We start from the raw sequence: 20,464 nt of genomic DNA on the forward strand, positions 1-20,464 counted from the left end.
ATTTATTCATCATTTCACACATCACTAAGTAAACATCCCCCTTCCCATCACTGGCCTGATGGAGACTTAGTACATTACCGTGTAAAGCAGAATGATCATGATCTGAAATGCAATACACAGGCAATCTCAGTATCCTTGAGGTATCTGTGCCAGGAGCATGGAAAGCAGTTCAATTTCAAGAGTAATGAGACTAATTTGCAAGTCTCTTCTACTGAGCCTTTTGTAATTTTGCTGTTCTCTCCTACAGTTACAAGTCTTGACTAATAAACAGTGTTATTATATATAATACAGAACATTTCCATGTCTCACTGAGCAGTGTGGCTGGAGTGGGTAGACCTCAGCTTGAATTTTGTAATATTTTCCAATTAGATGACCAGACATTAGTGTTCATAATTCCTGTTTGGTGGAGGTTTGCAATCATGGCTCCTTGGCAACTGAAGTAATGTTAAATTTAACTGATAAATGATGCTCTAAAAAAAAAAAAAAAAAAAAAAAAAGAACTTAATCAGAGTGAATAATTTGTGATTGCCTTTTAGGAAAGGTTTACAGCATGTGTTGTGCATTTTCCATCTGCGAAGTGCAGTTCTTCATCAACTGGGTACACAAGCTTTGCAAAACTGTTTTCTAAGTGTAGAGTCTACTCACCCCCCCACAAGCTGAAGAGGAAAGATCTACCCCTTCATGAAAGGTTTTTTGGTTTCTTTCACCCTGCCTGCAGTCCTGGGAAGTCCTGGCCAGGCTGGGAGATGTCAAAGCTGTCACTCAAGGCACAGATCAGCCCTCAGGGCTGGGACATCAGGAGATGATGTCCCAGCCCTGGTGCTATGGACAAACTCACTCCAGCACAGTTTACACCATGCTGGGCCACTTCTTCTCATGTGCAAAATATTGAACTTACAAACCAAAAAAAGCACAACCTCCACACCCCAAACTCTCCTTTACCATTCCTCCTCTGTCTTTTCTTCTTGGTTTAACTAAAACTACAGTTTTAATCCAGCATGTGGAAGACTCTGAGACTAAGCCCATTCATTTCTTGGTGGTGATGGAGCAGAATCTGCTCCATCCACTCAGAGGGACAGGCAGCATGTCCTGCCTCCTACAAGCTGCTCGTCCATGTAGGCTTTCATGCTGGGCAGTGCGAGACAGACTTCTGAGGGCTGGTGGCAGTAGGAGTGAGGTTTGGGGTGCATCTCATGCACAGCAGGGTGATGCTGAGCCTATGATCCCAAGCCCACCCAGGGAGCGTCCTTTTAGGAACCAGGAGAAAAGGATGAAGGCTCAGGTCGAGGCAGGGCTGTGGGCACTTTTTCTTGACTGTGCTCCCCCACCATTTTCATCTTTCCTCTGGACTATCCTGACATGTTCCACTGGCCTGCCATGACTTCCAGCTCCTTCACAGTGAAGTCACTAGTGAAAAGCTGCTTGATTTATATCCTCCAGCTCCCTTTTCTTTTCCAGTGATTGCTGTCGATTGCTGGCAATCCTTCTGACATGTGCACTCAATCAGTTTGTGACAGGAAGATGGGTCAATGGGCGAGCTCTGAATAAACTGTAAGAGCTCAAAACTGGAAATAGGGATTGCTTTGCTGAGCACAATTCTGGTGTCCTGGCTCCCACTACAGCCAGAGAAAGTGAGTAATTATGAGTTATGTTTCTTCTACACCTCTGTTAGTGTGACTCTAGTTTAAGCATCATAACAGAAGAGCTTTCCAAAAAATATTTGTTCTGTAAATTTTCCATAGTGATGTCCAATTTTTTTCCTGAATTATATTTGGCTCTTGTCCTAAATAATTTCCAGCAGCCTTGGATTGCACAGGGCATTTATACACTTAATGTAGAATCTTCTGATGAGCTTTAAAAGGTTGGATTAAGGGATTTGACACCCATGAACTACTTGCCAGTTGGCTGACAGCGCCTTTCAGCTTCACTCCCTTCTGTTGTTGTTATCAAGCAAATTCTTGCCCAGCGAATATTTCCAATTTGCCTTGATGATGGCAATGATTCTCAGAGTATCTTCTTTGATAAAGGCTGAACAATCTCAGGCTGGCCTCCATCAAATCAACAAATTACTGTCATGGGATTGCACAGTCTTGAGGTGTGTCCTGATCCTTTCCCCTGAAGCCATCAGAGATGGAAGGAAACACCTCCAGGTTAGGTATTTCATCTGTAGGTGCAGTAGTCCATCCTTAGGTTGGTCCATCTGCTTTCCCAGACAACATAAAGCAGAGCAACATAAAGCTGAACTTAACAACATGTTCTCCACTGCCCTTCCCAACAGCTTTTATAGCAAGACTTATCTCTGCTTCTTATGCTGCAAGTGTAACCCGCAGACCAACAAACAGCTCACTTGCTCCTGGCAGTCCTCTGTGATCCCTCCCTGCTACATACAGGGAGGGAACACAAAATCACATTTTCCAGTGTTAGCACAGAGTAATAGGTATCCATGGAGCCTGTGCAGCCCAAACCTTCTTTCTGTTTTGAAAACACGGTCTTTCTAGCATTATGTGCCCAACAGTCTGAAAAACACCAGACTACGGGCTCTCAGAAGAGTACAGGAAGCCCAGCTAAGCCACTGATTTTAGTGGAGTGGATCTGGTTTAGTGCAATGCTCTTACTGTTCTGTTGTTTTTCAGAAAATGACATATATTCCTAGATGTCTTGTGAACACCAAGAAAACAGGTGTTTTGTCATGGACCACATAAGAGCTTGTTGTTTCCTCTCACTTTTAATGTCACCACCCATGAGGTCTGTTCAGAATGTTTTGGGTAGACCACTGTGTTTCCCTTGCTCCATGCTGTCCTCAAGCTCTTCAGGCAGACAGCAGCTCTGTCTCAATTGGATGTGATGCTGGCACTTACCTTCCATCAAGGAAGATGATTTTCCATAGCATAATTCCAGATTTATTGAATCAAGTCTTAAACCTCAAGAAGTAAAGTGGGCTGTATTTTATGCAGAAAATGGTTTTCTCCGCCAGATGAAATCTTAGGGCAGTGTGTCTCATTTTAAATAGCTGCTTGGACATTTCTCTATCTTGGGATTAATGGTGATGGGGTAATTTAGATTCTGTAGCAACCTGAGATAGCTGGATTTACAGAGTTATCAGTCCAGCCACTTACAGACATCTTTGCTTTAATTGAGTTTAGTGCTGTGAAAAAGATGAACTTGATGAAGGAAAGTCTTTTCCACCTGCCTTGAGAATAAAGACCCAGCTGAGGCAGGACCAGCACACTCTGCCTTCATTGCCCGTGCAGTACCCACAGGTGGGATGACAGAGTGAAGCTGTCTGGGGGTGTTGTCACAGCCTGTGCAGAGCAGGAGGGAGGTTTGCTGCCTTGTGGTGTCCCAGAGTTTGAGCTGAAGCAGAGCAAGGGGTGCTTTTAGACCTGGCAACTCTGTATTTGGAGTGCATTTGTTTGCATCACCTAATCTCCAAAAGGAACAGTGTGGTTTGGACATATGACTGATGAACTGATGTCTATCTATCTGATTCCACTGGTTCCATAAACTGTCAGCCATTTTTAGCCTGATTTGAATCATCTCAAACCAACTCAAACCTAATCATGACTTCCTACAAGTTAAAAAAAAAATAGTTTGACAGATAGGAAAGATAGAAAAGAGAGAACTGTTAATCCTTGCCTGAGGAGGAGGAGGACACATCAAATGCAACAACATTGGGACAATATGAATCTGGAACTGTCAGACTGAGACCTCAAGTGGGAAAGGACCATCTCCCTAACCAGGACCAACTTCTCAGCTTTACCCAGTGCATCAGAAATGCCAATCTCCTGCTGTCTCACTCAAAGCCTGGCCACCCTCTCGTTTTTCTCACTGTGTTGGCAGGAGATTTGTGAGTACATCACCATGTGCCATTTCAAGCTTCATTTGAATAAGCGTCCCATATAATAGACTTTTATAGCTCTCTTCTGTGAATTCTAAATTAACACAACTAATTAAAATGTTCCAAAGTTTTATGTAAATAACTAATTAGCATTTGAGAAGGAATAGTAAATTCACAGATGGTCGTGGCTCCACTCAGGGTCCACTGTGCACCAGTGTTGGGCCCTTGGTGCAACGTCCTGCCTGGCAGGACTGGACCGCCCAGGTTTCACCCCAAGGATGACCCAGCACCATCCACCCTGCCTGCAGGCTCTGGGAACTCTGCATCTCATGGGATTAGGCCCACTCTGGCCTAATGTCCCGTCTCTGTCCCTGGCATCAGGGCTTGCAAGAGTAAGGAGAGCATGGGAATGTGGATGAGAACGTCAAGGAAGAAGTCTGTGCACAGGAGATGAGGTGAGCGTCTGAGCAGCAATTTTCAGTGTTTGTACTGGTGTTGCTGTAAGAATGTTCCCCTAGAAAACCTTCCTCAGGGATACCTTTTAGGAGTAGAAGCTGCTCTACTTCACACAACACAGCTGAACCTCAGCACTGCTGGGTTCCAGATCCAGCATCCCCACTGAGACCCTGGAAGACTGTTCTGTTACACAATCCATGTGTCCATGGACCACAGCTGAGAATGAAGCTAAATATTTCCCTCTGTCATAGGATTAGAGCTCATTGATATCTGTAGCACAGTGGAGAAGTGATGCAGGAGTCATACCTTGTAAGAATGGGGAGATTTAAAAAAATAGGTCTGCATCTAATTCTGATTGCCATCCAGGTGGAAGTTAAAAAGTGTCCCTTCTCTGACATCTGGACTCTCATATGTATCAGTAGCCCTACATTCATACAGCCCATGGCACCCTGCACATCAAAGTGCTGTTGCAGCACAAAAAGGACCCCACAAATACAAAGAAGGAGTTGTCCAGCTGGAGTTTGTTTGCTCTAGAAGAGAGAGATTGTCATTAGATCAAGTGAGGAGAGGGGATTCATTTTCCCTTCCTATTTCCCTTCCATTAACCTCACCTGTTCCAAGGGCAGCTCCGACTGTTTGCACCTTTTGCTTCTAGAGCTGCAAAGACCTGTGGGAGGTGGAGAGGTTATAAAAATCTGCTTTAGAGTAAGATAAGGGGTTTTGGTGTATTTGAGCACATCTCTAAGGAGGGGAAATGAGCTTGGGAAGATTCATGTTGCAAGGACAGTTTTTCTTGGCCAGAGGGAAATCGCGAGAGCAGAAGCAGGAGTTGGTGGGGGAAATCAAAGGGTGAGTTAAAAGAAAGGAGTGTGAAGAGCCTGGCTGTTTGTGTTGAAATTATAAACAGGAGTGTGTTTTTCAGATATATTCTTGGGGAAGATGTAAAAGTGGGAGATTAAGTAAAACAGTAAAGCTGTTGAGGGGGAGAAAGGGCTAAGCAAAGCCTTCCTATTGCGTGGTCTTATTTTCAATCCCTGTCTGCCCTGGAAGCATCCCCCATATCTCTCTCTGTTTATACATGCAGAAAACTCCTGCAGAGTGGGGAGGAAGATGCGAGCTCTCCATCTGCTCTTCCAGACGTTGTTTCTCATCCTGGCACCAGCCTGGAGAGGAGGTGAGCTCTGAATTGGGTTGCCAGAGGGCAGCCTGGCCACAGTACAGGGCTTTGGAGGCTTATGGGGAGGAGAAGCAAACCCAGAGGAGCCTCACTGTCTTATCCCTACCCTGATCCCTGATCCTGCAACATCCTTGGAGAACACAAGGTGGGTATGTACACACCATCTCACCCCAAGCATCAGCTCACCACATTCCCAGGCAGAGTATTTGGTGTGTTATCTGTCACAAGAGGAAGGCTGGAGAGCAGCCTGCTGATCCCATGTTTCTTGCATCCATCAGTGCTGGTATCAGCCCTCACTAATTCTCACACAGGAGTGTGGCTATAGCCTGCTCTGAACTGACTCTGCCTGCAAGGAATGAGGGCCAGAAATCACTGCCCTTCCCTGCAAGGAGCCCAGGTGGGCTGTCTCCTGCCAGGCAGGGGACAGGCTGCACCTGAGGCCCCAACAATTCAAAATTAACCCAGAAAGGGCACCCAGGAGGAATTCAAGATGCATGGGAGGCTGGTAAGCAATTGAGTGTGGTAAAAGTAGGTATTTGGATCATCTGAGGAAGCCTCAGGCTGCAATGTTAGCAGATAGGCTGCAATGTTAGCAGGTGCCTACACTTAAGGATGTAGCACAGGGTGCTGCTGTGGTGCCTGGAGGCCGGGTGTTGCAGGGGGCACAGGAGACGTGCCCATGTCCCTGTCCCTGTGACCCCTCTTGCAGAGCAGGCCCCTGGACTGCGGGGTTTCCTGCTGAAAGAGCACGTGTGCCAGCTGACAATGACCAGCATCACGATGTGTTTCAGCATTCATTGCTAAACGGTTCTGCCTGGAAAATTGCCTCGAAAATGTGTTTCAGGATGTGCCAGATAGTCTCATGCTAGTTTCTCAGCCAAAACCTCCCATGTGGTGTCCAATGTGATATCAGTAACTCAAAGGCAGGGGAAAATGAAGCCTCTATTTGCTTTCAAGCAATTTATTCTCCTTTTGTCTTTTTACATCCAGCAGCTAAGTAAATTACAGGCATGAAAATACTACAGGCTTTTAATTTTTTCACTGTAATTTCTTAGCCCCTGGCAACTGAGTAACAACAAAAAAAGAGATATTATGACAAAGTACTAAAGCCCAACTATAATTTTTAATTATTAAATCCACATACAATTTTAACTGATTAAAAGTCGGAGGACCTGTTGGAGTACAAAGAAACAGCAGCAGGCTTCAAAGTTCAAGTAGCTGCAATCAGCTTCAATTTCACATTAGAAAATGAAAAGAAAAATTTCTGCTGGTGATGGCTTTGTATTTCTGGTATACTACTTCTTTCTCTTTTTTCAAGCTGCTTTTAATTTTATCAGCTTTAACCTTAATTCTACTTTTCTGATTCTTAACTCTTGAGGGTTATCCAGCCCTTTGAGCTGATTTCTAACATGCTCTGTGTGATGTTCGGTGGTATCTGGAGAAATTGAGATGAAAGATCTCTTAAACTCTTTTTCCAGGTGGGCTGTAACACACAGAAGTACATGGGTATTTGGGAAGTCAGTGGCAAAGCTCAGAATTATCTCATGTCCTAATGTCCAAGCCAGAAATAAGAGAAGCCCAACTATCATTTGTTTCTCAGGTGCAGGAGATCTTAAAATGTAATTTTGAGCTCTGAATTCTGATACAACGAAACAACTGCTAGGCTTACCCAAATCCTGTTATTTTGGCACCTTCTTTTTTTGTTTTAGTACCAACTTCAGTTTTAAAGACAAAACTCAGCTTGGAAGGGGAACGGAAATAGCCACTTCTGTAAAGTCTTTCAGCTTCTCCTCGCCCCACCACAACACAGCTCTCACTAAATCACTGCACACCAATTTCTGTATTTAATGGTGAGAGCAGAGCCAGCACCAAAGTCATCAGCACACTCAAAATGTTTGCCGGAAATATACATTCTCAAAGTGCAAGAATTCCGGAGCGAGAAAGCTCCTGCCTCAGTCCTTCCAGATAAGCTTAATATTTCAGTTGTTGCAGTATTTATTTCAGGTATTCATTGAAAGGTTGGAACTGCAGTTTTTGGACAAATCACAGCAATTTTTCTTCAATGTTGGGACTTTGGCTGGTTTCAAAGCTTTAGCTTCCATGAATATATGAACACCTGTGTATTGAATTCAGTTTTCTGTAGTTCTCAGCATGGGATATGCACACATGTGTAGGAGAAATCTCTTATGCATAACCTAGAGGAAATTCCTTTTTCTTTACCTTCCTGCCAGGCTGAAACCTTCACTGACCCTGTTCTCTGCTGGAGTTTCCCTACTGATACACCAAGGCAAACAAAAAGGCTCTCTGGACCATCCCACACCACGAGGTAGCTGCAGTTGCCTCAGATCTGAGGGGTGACCTCTGAAGCCTGGTTCCTGAGGAGGATGCATCAGGACAATGCCATCCTTGTTCCCTTTCATTTCAATCCCTGCGCCGAGTCTCTCCTTCCCCTGTGCAGCACATCCCCCGCACAAGCTCACAAAGGGCCCCATTCAGAAGGGACCAGCAACTGGCTATAATCCTTCTGAAAGACAACAGGCCGTGCCAGCTCTGCCAGGGCTTGGTTTAAAATGTTCATCCTTCCTCGCTTGCTCAAGCCCAGGGCCACCTTGGCTGACTCCTGTGCACGTGGAGGGGTTTGAGAGTCTAAGGGCCTTAAACGGTGTTAGAGGGTTGTTCCATGGGGTGGGAAAAGGGCTCCCTGGGTCAGAAAGTCCTGTTGAAGCGGTTACACCTCGTGTGGGAGCTCACTGACTTGTGTCCCAGGAGCTGTTTGGTTTCATGCCCACACTCCTCCCACGGACAAGCTGCTGCTCAACCTTGCGGCTCTGGATGGGGTGAACCTTCTTTGCATTTCCAGCCTCAATTTATTCATGGTTGGTTTGCTCTCATTTGTTCCTGTGCCAGCATTGGCCATTAGCTTAAAAAGCTCTCCCCAGTGCTGGATTTAGTCATCTCAGTGTGTGTGTAGGGAATGAGCAGCTCCTTGTGGCTTCCATTTACAGAGGATGAGACTGAAGCTTCTTTAGTTCCCCCGTTGCAGAGGGGAAATGCTCAGTCCTCCCCATTGCTCAGCTCTTCTCTTGGGCTGTAAACTGAATTTGCCTGCTGAGTTATCCCAGGCCAGGCCAGGAGGGATGGTGGCAGCCTGACCAAGCCTTGATGCCGAGGATGTAGCTGCAAGAGGAAAGACTGAGATGGTCGTGGTGGTGCAGTCAAGAAGGGAGAGGAGAGGAGAGATCCCAGTGGCCTTGAACTGGAGCAAGAATTGATTGTGGTGGTGATGTAAAAACACTGCAGCATAAAGAAGTGAACACATGCTTAACCCTTGTCAGTTGACCTTAATGCAGAGAGTGGGACTGCCCTGATATTCTTTGTCACCCTTCCACATCTCTGTGTGTTCTCCATTCTGTCCCATGTCCCACCTCTCCTGCTGCCACTCTCCTCCTTGTCTTTCTGAGTCTTTGACAGTCTTATTCTGGACTGTTCTGGGAGGCCGGTCAGAACCTACCAAGGTGATTGCTTTCCCAAAAGTCACCCCCAGCAACGACCAAATGCTCTGAAGGCAGCCTAGGAAGAGCTTGAAACAAGTTTAAGCTGCTAGCTGTGCTTACAGGCTGCCTGGTGTTTTATGTGGGCTTCTGTTTGCCAGTGAATTGCCTCCCACTCTTGCCAAAATCCAGAAGTCCCCATGATGTTCCCTGAAATTTTAGCTCAATCTAAAGGCATGTCTGAAATTAATTGTATGACACCCAATGAAACATAGGCCATCACTTCCAGTGCACACAAATACAATTTGGAGCCCATTTCCTGAAATTCAGACCCCTGACACAATGCTGGCCGTCTCAGACTTGACAAGGTAAATCAGCTCCCCCCAGATTCCTCCTGTCTCCCCATCTTGCCTTCCCTTTCATGCCTTTCATGAAACCCAGCAAGAGCCAGCCCCCAGTGGAGGTGGTTTCTGTGGCAACCCTAAAAGACCCTTTGGGTGATCCTAGAACTGCACATCTTCCCACTGAAAGGCCCAGGCACGTTAAGGAAAGCGATAATGGACAGTCATAAATCGCTGTATGTTTCAGTAGCTCCCATTGCTGCCGGAGAGATGCATTTGTCACCTAGCAACGACATAAGGTGATGAGGAAATAACAGCATGTTAATCTAATGGCCAGGAGTTAACATCTATCAGGGAGCAGCCTCCCAAGTGCACCAATGAGGTGAATATAATTGAGGAGGAAAGACATACCAAACTTTTTATCCAGTAAGTAGAGGAGGAGTGAGCAGAGGTTATCTTCATGTGTGTGTGCAAGTATGTGTGCATATATCTCCTCATGGGAGGATGACAAAAAGCCTGTAGAAATCCCTCAGACTGGAGCTAGCCCTTGGATACAGAGCTATCCAGAAGATGGGTCTGCAGTGCCACAGCAGGCAGGGACCAGTGGCAGGGTCCCAGCCCACCATAAATTTCAGTGCAAAACTCCTCTGGGTTTTTGGTGTCCAGTCCTGACTGTCTTAGAGCAAGTGCTGAGGCTCTTTATGACATCCATGTTTTCAAGCTGCTCAGCTGATCGTGGACAGGGAGAGTTTTCCTGCTGAAGCAGCGGTTCTCTTCAGTATTGGAATCACTCCTGAAGCAAAAGACAGGGCTATTCATGGACCCCCTTTAAGCCAACTATCTCCTCTTGACATCCTTACAGAGAGCACAGGACAGGTTTCACAGATTGCCATCATCCCTTGGAATCCCTGTATGGATCCAACCAGCAGAAAACATCAAAGTTTGCCTCAATACCAGGAGCTGAGCAGTGATAGAATTCAATCCTTTCACTTTTCTTCTGGAAATAAGTCCAGAACAGATGGTACATGTTATTTTTCAGTAGCAGGAGCTCATTGAGGTACCTGCCCCCTGAAATACTGAGGCTGATCCATTTGGTGGCTCTAAATTGAAAGGACCCTGGGCACTGACATGAGGGAAGTAATTGTGAGGGGAAGAAAAGTGAAATTAGTTCAATGATGGATGACCTCATTGAAGCCTGAAATTGTAAGAGTCACACAGTTCCCAGCAAGGCCGTGCAGAGTTTTATACTACAGGAGCTTTTTCTTTAAGAAAACAGCTAAGAAATTGGTTTGGCAGTTTAGTGTTGAGCAACACTGGAAAGGATTGGTCTGAAGCAGGACAGCATGTTCAGATCATTTGTATTGTGTAGCACATGGACTTAGCACCATCATGAGAGATGTTTCTCAGCGGGCATCATTGCAGGGGCTCGTCTTTTATTAGTGCTGAGCTGAAAGTAAACATTAGAGAACACCAGGGCTTGGCCTGGGTTTATGCAAAACTTGAACATTAAATAACAAACCTGTGTTGTGCTTGTATATCACAGTTGGCTAGACTTCTTGACCTTTCAGTTGAAGCAAAGCCACAGAGGTACATCTCAAGAGCAGCTGGGCTTTGTCAATCATTACAGAAGTAATGGCATCCCAACGTAATGCTTAACTCTGGAGTGTTGACTAAACATATTCATGGCAACACCCTTTGTGTTAAAATCTGGAAGAACCACAGTTAATGGTGCATTTCGGCCACGGGCTGTAAACTTCAGTGACAACCTATTACTGACTGCTGAACAAACTGGGATTGTCCCTTCTGAGGGGATCAGAGCTATGGTGCAAACCATCTTCTACCCCTGTTTAACCACATCACCTGGATAGCTCTATAGGAATCGAATGTGTAGTGAAATTCTGTGTCCCTTGTAAGAAGCATTGGGGATTCATGGGGTTTTTTCAACTGCATTTTCCTGGCAAATGCTGACAGCTGCATAACAGGAGTACTGGTGGTGGTGGTGGCTGTCTCAGGCTGAGAAGGGTTTCCTCATCCTTGGTGCAGGTTTGAGGTGGTAGGCACAGTGCACAGGACATGGTTAGGGCTACCTCTGGTTTTTCTGTGATGCCATATTCCATCTGAAGGCAGTACGCCCTGAAAGTGTGGCCCCACTGCACGGACACCAGTGACTTGTTATTTGTAGCAGGTCCTGTTAAATGCAGCCGTGGGTTAATATGGAACTAAGCTTCAACAGCAGGAATTTGTGAACAGCTATGAAAATACCAAAACAACTGCAAGGTGCTGACCTTAAACCAGTGTTCCTTTAACTTCTGGCAGCTGTTTGTGCCCCTGCAAACCCAAATTGGCTCGCTGGCTAGCGGTAATTTCTGGGGCACAGGAAGCCATTGGGTAATGTGTTCTCTGGCTGCAGGCACGATGTGCAGAGAAGTTTCAAAAACACCAAATCACAGAGGGTAAAACACTGCTGCAAACAAAGCTCTTGCAATATTTCTCACACTAATAATGCGGAGACCTGGAGCTTTGCGTTTAACTTCATGGATCTCAGCAGGAACTGGAGTTCTGTGTTTAACCTTTTTCCAGGTAACCAAACCCTTCACTGGGACCAGGCTGATTTTAGGGATTTTGCGGGGGGATTATTCCAACTTCTATGGAACTTAGTCATCAGATTTTTTAAATTATTATTACGTTGTGAAGGATTTTTTTTTTTGACGATCTAATGAATTTGGGGAAGATTTAATGCTCACAAAAAATCCAATTAATACAGAGAAAACATTACTGTGTTTGTCCTTTATTCTGTCTGTGGCTATTGAAATGAAAGATCTTGGGGCTTCAGCAGCACGGGTGGGTGTTTGGCTGCTCTGACAGATTCCTGCCTCAGAGCAGATGCACTTTGCTGCCGTTTAACTACGCTAAGGTGGCTCTGCTGAGCTGGTTTCAAGGATGATAAAAGAGAGTCCAGAGGTTGTCATTCAGCCATGAAGAATACTCAGGATACATGTAATCACAGCAATCAGCTATCTGCTTTTGACTTGTTATTTAATAATCAGTTGAAGTGCAAAAAAACTCAAAAGAATTAAAGTATTGTGCATCAGGGTGCATGCGTGACATGGCAAATTAGCTCAGTTTTAAAAAGACATGTCTGGAAGAGTTGAAGGTTCTGTCTTTTTCTCTATTCTTCCTCATTTGGGTTTCAGCCACTCGTGAAATTTCACAGATAATGCTTTATATGAAAGACTTACTATACCCGAAGACCACTGGTGAAATTAGGGACTGAATGACAGTGTCTGCACAGGATCAGACATATTATAGAGATTTGGGGGGGATTTCTTGCTGTTTACAGTGGCTTGAGCTTTGCATAACAAAAGAATCTGTTAATTAGAGATTTAAAATAAGATCTTTCAGTTATGCATATTTGATACAAATTTCTAATTTGGAACAGAGCCTTCCAGTTTGCCTCAAAGTCAACAATCCCTAAGTTTTTTGGATATATGCAGAGGGAAATCCGAAGCAATTATTTACAAATTACATTCTAATAGTTTTTTTCCGATATATAAATCTAAATTCCTCTCTCTTGTTCATTCTGCTTTCCACTGTTATCACAATTCTATACCTGATCTGAATTCTTTTGTAGCAACATTGAGCAGCTGTAATAACACACCTAACACCAGTCAGCCAAAAAAATCTATTGAACTGGATTCAATTATACTGATGAACTGCTCTGGTTACTTTTTGCACAGATAATGTGAAACTGAGACTAAAATCAACAGGGCTTGGAAAAATAAACTGGCTTGAGCTGAGAGGAGAAAATATACCTGAAAAACAAGTTTCAGGTTCACATATTTGCAATACCTGAAACCTGACTCTGGGAATGATGCACCACTACTATCTGAAAACAGGAAAATGTTGGGTAGAGCACACTTCTGGTTAAAACAGCTCCAATTTACTGCTACATTCACAATTAGCTCCCCCCCCAAAAATGAGCCACAGAACAAGAATTTGGTTATGGGGCATTTTCAGCAGATATATCTGAACAGCAAAGACTAGTGCAATAGGCAGGTCTCAGACTCCAGCTGGTGTTTCCCTGCTCTTGTCTTTCCCCCTTTCACATCAAAAGGAATGCTTTCTCCTTGGCCTAGCTTTCATCTGCAAGCTATTGAATTTATTGAGCTCTTGGTGAGGCTCTCTGCTTGTTTTGATTTGAGCTGGCTTAAAGCAGAGACCCACAGACACAGATCCCTAAGGAGAGGTCTGGTTTCAGCCCTGCAGGACCAGCACTCGTATGGCTCTTCCTCTCCAACATCCCACTCTAAGAACAGTAATTATACTGGTAAATTGTGAAAAACAAAGCATACCTGCCCTCTCTGATTTACATGTGTGTTTTCAGACAGCAGGCTCTGGGTCGGATTGTGAGCTTGGCGAGAGGTGAGTGTGGTTTCATTCTCTCACCCGGGGCTGCCCCCACCCCAGGCTCTTTCGGGGGGGCTGTGCTCCTGCCTGGCACACCAGCACAGCAGAGGAATGAGCACTTCCAGGAAAAGGCTGTTTAGGGTTGGGGTTTTTTTCAAAAGAGGAAATGGAGGCTGGGAACCCTTTGGGTTTTCAGCAAAAACACTGGTGGCCAGTGCCAGTGTTGAAAGGCAACCAAGTGGCACTCTGCTTCTTGCATCATCTGCATTGCTCCCATCCACATAGAGAAATTGTTAATGGGCTCCCTTTGTGGAAGAAAACTCCTCGATCTTCTGCTTACTGATGGTGCTTGACCCAAGTCTTTGTGTTGGGTTGGGTACAGCAGCTCCATCACGCTGGATTGGAAGTCCTTTTTATTTTTCCCTTTTTAGGTGTGTTGGACAGAGTGATGAAAACCTTAGCAGCTGGTATGTGTGGTAAGTTTCAGATCTGCTTTAAGGGGGAAAACTGGCAAATAATATTCTTTGATGGATATATGGAGAGAAAGGCATTAAGAAAGACTGATAGCTAGAGAGCATTGCTCCTGGGCTGTCCCTGTGTTCTGTCTTTACAAACTAATGGAAATCATTTATCCATATCCTCCTCACTGTATGCTGACAACTGAGCTGGGAAAAAACGATGGATGATTTCAGGGAGAAATGTTTGAATTTCCAGCCAGCACTCACTGCTGAGCACTCAGGAGTGAGCCATTGGTTTCTGGGGACTTTGGTCATGTCCAGTGTGCTGGTGAGGAAACCGCAACATTCCATGGCCATTTGCAAAAGATGTTAATGAATATGTTAATTTGGAGACGTGCAGCCATCTGTCGGTGCTGCCCGCAGATGGTGACAGTACTGTTCCTCCCCTGCTGTCTCTGCCTTAGGTTCCTGGTGCTATTTTTCCTGGCCCTGCTCCTGTCCTGCGGGATCTGCTGCTGTCTGCAGTGCTGCCTGAAGCGGCGGAGCGTCCTCCCCCGGCGCACCGTGGCTGTCTTTGCCCTCAGCAGCTCGGATGCCTTTTGTGGTTAGTGCTGTCCCTGCTGCAAGGTCCTGCTGGCCCTGGTGCCCTTCCTCCAGTCCATCCATAACCCAGTAAAAAGCAGTCAGGCTTGAGTGAGAGCTGGGATGCAGCCAGGGGCTCTATTGGTGGTGAACAGTGGGGTGCCCAGCTGTGGCATCTTGGGGGCATGTCCAGGCTATGGACTGGAGGGGCTGAAGCCACGTTCACTTTTCACAACCATACCTTGGTTCTGTCCCTGTGTGTCCACATGTCCCAAAGGTGCCTAGCTGGGGCTTGACCAGGCAAACACTGGATGTGTGGGGGACTTTCTTCTCAGTGCCAGGCCACTCAGCAGCCCCAGACATGCAGGCACAGGCTCTGGGGTCAGGCAGCCCTTTCCAGCATGTGTCCGTCATTTCTCACTCAGGCAAAACTGTCTAACTTGAGCCACCCCAGTAGCCAGCTCAACTGGCTAACACACCCAAGGGTCTGTCAAAAGCTTGTCCTGGTGGGTGCTGTTTATTGTGTCAGCCACCCTCAACATTCCCCCAGGAGCACCCAGATTTTGAGGACTGGGCTATAATGACTGTGTAGCATCCAGAATTGACCTGGAGAATGGCCAGCAGCATCAGCAGGCTGAGCCAGACAACATCCCTCCAAGAAAAATATAGCCAGTCCTGTCATTACCCTAAGCCCTTCCCAGAGGACATACTATCTGCTCCCTGGGTGGTCATAGAAAGTGTCTCCATAGGGAGGACCCACCCCAAACCCACCCAAATTCCTCTGTCCCAACTTCTTGTATCTGGAGTTTGTGGTGAAAGACTTTGTGATGCCATCCTTCAAAAATTACATCCATGCTTTTCTTGTTTCCAAGTGGTTTGGCAGCTCCTCCCGGGCTCACCCCTCCCGCTCCCACACTTGCCGTTCATGCCTGTCTGCTCTACAGTTGTGACTTTGCTTTTTCCCCAGCTACTGAAGCATCTCCGTGCCCATTCTCTGGACCCCTGAGTCCCTGCATGACTGCAGAGATTTCCTCCTCTCCTGCCCCACGCTGCAGCCTTGGGGGAACTGAATTGCCTCCATCTTATGAGGATGTTATGAAGGAAAACAAGCTCTAGACACAACATGTTGGCTTTCAGTGATACTACTTGGTTCATCAGAGATCTTCCATCATGCTAAAGGAGTGTGAGATCAAATCAGCCCTTTCCACAGGCTGGCCGAGAGACTGAAAAACAGCACATATTTCATCTGAACCTGAAAGACGAGACTGAATGCAACAGAATAAATGGCAAAAGTATGTGTTGAATCTGTCACAGGACAGCAGCTTGACATTTTGATATCTCTGGATTTCAAGAAGCTTCCTCAAAGGCCTGTCTGTATTTGGGGTTTCTGGCTCAGCCTCTAGATTTATCTCTCTAAGGCTGCTTGAGCTGGTGCAACCCCTTGTATTTTAGGACCAAATGTTGATAAATTACTTGATAGTTACTTCTCGAGCTTGGGCTGCCTCCTTCACTCGGCGCTGTGCCAAGAAACACCCTCTGGCAAAGTCATGTTGTTCTCATACATCGCAATGCAATCATGCCACTCTGTGATGAAGGATTGTTTGCCACATTTAAAATATTTAGCACAGCATATCAGTTTTGTCTCGTGCAGAAGACAGCAAATTTATGGCCAGGGAAGGGAAAACAAGTGACAGGGATTATGGAGTAGTGGCAGTGGCTACAGAGCATTTTAAAAAAGTGAGTTTGCTTATTTGAGCTGCTCTTAATTTCATGGTGACTGTGCTCAGCCACTCTTGCCCTAGCTTTGCTGACTAGAAGGCTTTGAATGGCCCAGGACCCACATGGAAGTTCCCACAGACATGAATTAGGGGCTTAGGTACTTAGTACTTAGCTACAGAAATCTATTAAGATAAAGAATGCCATTTTCTTTGAGGTGATCATTGAAGACAGGATGGAAAAATACTTTAAGAAGACATCCAGACTGCCTTGTGCCCAAGCAGGATCAGCTCAACCAAAGTCATTCCTTGGAGGTATTAGCCTAACTAGTTCTCAAATTACTGAAGAAAGATGGTGAATTTCCCCCTTAGCTGGATTCCAGATGAAAGCAAAGATTCCCCTTTGTTTGTCGTGGGCAGGTCACTGAAGGCTGAGTTCAGCCTGCCTGACCTCCTGCCTCTGCTCTCTCAGTGCAGGGGCTGGGGGTGCAGTCAGACCTCTCTTGCTGCAGAAGGTAATGTCACCCCTGGTCCCATGCTCTGTACTCCCATGGAGCCAGGAGCCAGTACCCAATTTGGCAAGCTGGGTCCATCTGGGATTAGAATTCCGAAAGATTAATGGAAGCCCACAGCTTGCCTCATGGAGCACCTCCCCATCTGTAGAGTGAGGTTAGCATAGGTTCCCATGCCCAGGAAAGAAACTGGGAAAATAAATGCACTAAAGGTTATCATATTCTCATAATGATTCTGTGTAAGTACATTTTCTAGATAAAGAATTGCAACATATTTTGAGAAAAAAATTATTTGCCAGCACCACTGCAAATTATCTCCCTAAAATCTTATTTTAGAAGCAGATTTAATGATTGACTCTTGTGTGAAAGGAAATAAATGTTACTTGTAGCCAAATGAATGTTTGTGCCAGCAGGCTAAAATATTACTGGGTTTATTAATAAGGAAAATTAGCAAGAACAGACTTAGCCAGGGGAGAAATCGAGCAGCTTCTGAGTGTCCTTTTGCTGGCTGAACTTAGTAAGAATTGCAGGTAATCAGCATCTCTCAGGATCAGATCTTTCATGTACATAACTGCTTCCACCACTCAACCCCTTCAATTTATGCCCTGAAGCATGAGATTTGATTATGTTTGTCACTGCAGCTTGCATAGCCTGTTAGTGGGCATTAAATCAGCTGTCACTTGATTCCCACCTACACACTGTTTGCTTCGGTGACCCCTTCATGGCAGAGAACTCCACAGGTTGTCTGCATTATGTGCTGCATAAAACATTACTGCCTCCTGCTTATTAATGGCTTGGCTCTAAATAAATTGCTGCCTTTAATTTCCCTGAATGTCACCTTCTAATCAGATGGCTGAAGAGGCTAACAAGCGACGACTGCTCAGGTTTCAATGCCTCCAATCCCTCTGCATCCCTCTTTCTTAAGGATCAGCGATTCCCGAGGTGGAAAATCCTTCCCCAGCCACCCAACAGAGGGCAAGCAAGACTTTCAGCACACAAAAACATTCGAGGGAACGAGTTTGTTCTCCTGCTACTTGTGTGCATTGTTTAATGTTTGAGGCGCTTTAATTATGCACAAAAGGGATCAAATTATTCCATCAGAATCGCAACAAACGGCTGTCACAAAATCAGGCTCCATCTGGAGCCACCAGTGTGGGTGTGCTGTGGTACCTGTGCAACATGACAGGAGCCACAGGAGCTTCCAAAAACTGCTGAAAGCCAGGAGGTATCTACAAAAAAGAGTTCATGTAGGGTTGCTTTGGGGAGGATATAAACTAATATTGCTGCTGGCTTGGGGTAAGGAAGGGGCTGAGGACCCTGAGAGGGGGCTCAGGGCCCTGGTCCTTGGCTTCCTGATCACTGGAATGGAGAGGATGAGTTTCTTCCTTCTACAAAAGCATTTTGGGTGGCTTCACCAACCTATTATTCCCTATGGAAGCTACTTCTCCAAACTTGCCACCTCGCTCCTGTGTTCTCCAGCAGAATGGACAAGGTTTCTCCAGACCTGCGCTCCCTTTCTTATACAAGCAGAGATTTTGCTGGGTAATTGATATTTTTATAAGCACTTAACTCTTAATGAGGGCAGTTAATGCAGTTTGGCTGATGTTTCCAGAATTGCAAGGAAAGAAGAACCTTTTCCTTATAATTCATCACCTTAGGAATAGGGTTCACCTTGGAAAAGCACTTTTCCTGCTGTGACTCTCTGGCTGCCATTCATCCTCTCACTTACACTTCCTGCTGACTTTGAGAAGAAATGGCAAACGGCTCTTGAAAAAAGCAGAAAACACTACTAGAAGGCAGAGGTGTTTGTGGGGGAACTTGTCATCAGCAAGAATTGTGGGGGGAAATGGGAGCAGTGCAGAGGAGCCAATTGCTTGGTGACCATCTGGAAGCAAAAGACAAAATTAACGTGGTGAGACACGGGGCTGGACTTTCACCTCTGCAGATTAAGAGCTCTGAATAATAAAGTCATAAAGTGGCTCTCAGGCAAAATAGAGCAAAAACAGAGTTGGCTGAGCCGTAACAGGGCATCAGTTTGGAATGCCAGGAGAGTTGGACATGAAAGATGGGAAAATCATTTATATGCTCATTAATTTCTTTTTAATTGTCAACAAAAATTCTGCGTTATGGGCTGAAGACTTCTGCGCAGTGAGGATGAGGACGGGGCTGGGGACAGATGCCCGCTCTCTTTGGGTCACTAGATGGCACAATTCTGGCTCTTTTCTTCCTCGCTCAAAGGCATTTTACAGCAGGAACCCAGGAGCTACAAGGAGAAAATAGTTCTCTCTGTAACGGCGGTTGGACAGAGAATTTCAGTCATTAATCACTTGTCCACAATGTTTAACAGATGCAGAAGAGAAAACTGTGGGAGTCCAGCCCCAGCTGAGAGAGAAAAGCTTGCATTCTTGGTGGAATTTTACTTTTCTCTCTTGGAATGTTTATGAAATGACTCTAAGTAGTTGTGTCTAAGCTGGGACAAAGTTTTCAGCTGCTGAAGATGCATTGCTGCAGGTGTACACTGGGGTCTGAGCTTGGTAGCTATCAGCAAAGGTCTAGAGAGCTTCCAAAATCACTCCTCCATGCCCAAGGGCTGGTCCTATTTGTGCTGCTGCCTTTTGTGTGTCCTTGCAGGAGAGCAGTCCCCCCACAGGAGTCAAAGCAGGTCACTTGGCAAAACACCTTCGGAACAAAACCTGGATGCGTGTTAGAGAAATGAGACTCAAAGGCAATTGTGTTTAGTATATCTCACTGACGTTACAATGTGTAAGAAAAACACAGTTCTGCACTCCTGCTCCTGCCTACTGGAAATAATAATTGCTCAGATCTACTGAATTCTCACCAAAATCACGTGGCAATGTCTGTGAAAAGGCAGGAAATACACATCTTGGAAAACCTTAATGCAGCTGAAGTAGGAGATAGCCTAGTTCACAAGGTCACAGTAAGAGTGAGCGCTAATTACAGCTGGAGATGTTAAAAGCCCTCATGAGCAAGGCTGATCGAGTTAGGGAGAGGATGAGATGCTGCAGGCAGAAAAGGACAGCCATTGCAGATATCATTTTTTCATCTCCCTCACTTGCCTGTATCAAAATGGGAAATCAATAGCTATCTGTAAGGCGTGGAATCAACTTAGCAAAGATCTTACCTAAACACTTTACTGTTTTTCACAACCTGCAACCAGACAGATCCCTGGCAGAGTGCACGGAGCTGTCAGGGGGAAGGACAACGGGGAGTCCCAGTTCAAGGAAACTCACTGGGGCGGGCACACAGCGAGAAAAGGTGCTCTCAGCTCCCAGCTAAACCCCTGACTCTCCCTATGCCCTGGGAAATGAAGACTGAGGTGCCCAAACATAGAAAAATACCCCTTGTAAGCTAGTGAAAATATGGAGAAACCTAAGAAGCCATTGGAACTGCTGGATTAAAATGTTGGGCCTCAACTCAGTTGGAAATTGCAATTGAGCAAAAAGCCTCGGTAAGCCATCAATGGCCA

At 45.5% G+C, this 20,464-nt stretch overlaps 1 protein-coding gene and 1 long non-coding RNA gene across 4 annotated transcripts; one reads left to right on the forward strand and one right to left on the reverse strand.

Annotated features, from left to right (window-relative positions):
• Window positions 1–4,060: 4,060 nt before the first annotated feature.
• Window positions 4,061–5,806, reverse strand: LOC136295082 (uncharacterized). The gene is made up of 3 exons (XR_010722593.1): window positions 5,658–5,806; window positions 4,906–4,961; window positions 4,061–4,824 (listed from the first exon to the last, which is right to left on the reverse strand). It is a non-coding gene; the product is annotated as an uncharacterized lncRNA (long non-coding RNA).
• On the forward strand, window positions 5,028–17,746 carry TMEM207 (transmembrane protein 207). 3 transcript variants are annotated; one of them, XM_066193345.1, is made up of 5 exons: window positions 5,028–5,143; window positions 5,379–5,468; window positions 14,142–14,186; window positions 14,633–14,772; window positions 15,718–17,746. In XM_066193345.1, the coding sequence occupies exons 1-5, from the start codon at window positions 5,049–5,051 to the stop codon at window positions 15,864–15,866; spliced, it is 519 nt and encodes a 172-aa protein (XP_066049442.1). In that variant the 5' UTR covers window positions 5,028–5,048; the 3' UTR covers window positions 15,867–17,746. The 3 variants fall into 3 exon arrangements, 2 of the variants coding, with proteins under 2 accessions (XP_066049442.1, XP_066049444.1); XM_066193347.1 differs by lacking the exons at window positions 5,028–5,143; window positions 5,379–5,468 and adding exons at window positions 11,705–11,883; window positions 13,688–13,725; XR_010722592.1 differs by lacking the exons at window positions 14,142–14,186; window positions 14,633–14,772; window positions 15,718–17,746 and adding an exon at window positions 7,703–9,848.
• Window positions 17,747–20,464: the final 2,718 nt, after the last annotated feature.

Source organism: Chamaea fasciata, unplaced genomic scaffold (genome assembly GCF_029207755.1).
Source record: "Chamaea fasciata isolate MVZ Bird 193981 ecotype frontalis unplaced genomic scaffold, bChaFas1.0.hap1 SCAF_11, whole genome shotgun sequence".
NCBI classification, from domain to species: Eukaryota; Metazoa; Chordata; class Aves; order Passeriformes; family Sylviidae; genus Chamaea; species Chamaea fasciata.

Excerpts from the sequence above, each read along its gene's own strand:
- TMEM207 (XM_066193345.1), top strand. The coding sequence starts at position 5,049 with ATGAGCTTGGGAAGATTCATGTTGCAAGGACAGTTTTTCTTGGCCAGA. Across the intron at positions 5,469-14,141 it reads GGCACCAGCCTGGAGAGGAG|GTGTGTTGGACAGAGTGATG; the intron begins GTGAGCTCTGAA and ends TTCCCTTTTTAG. Across the intron at positions 14,187-14,632 it reads CTTAGCAGCTGGTATGTGTG|GTTCCTGGTGCTATTTTTCC; the intron begins GTAAGTTTCAGA and ends TCTCTGCCTTAG.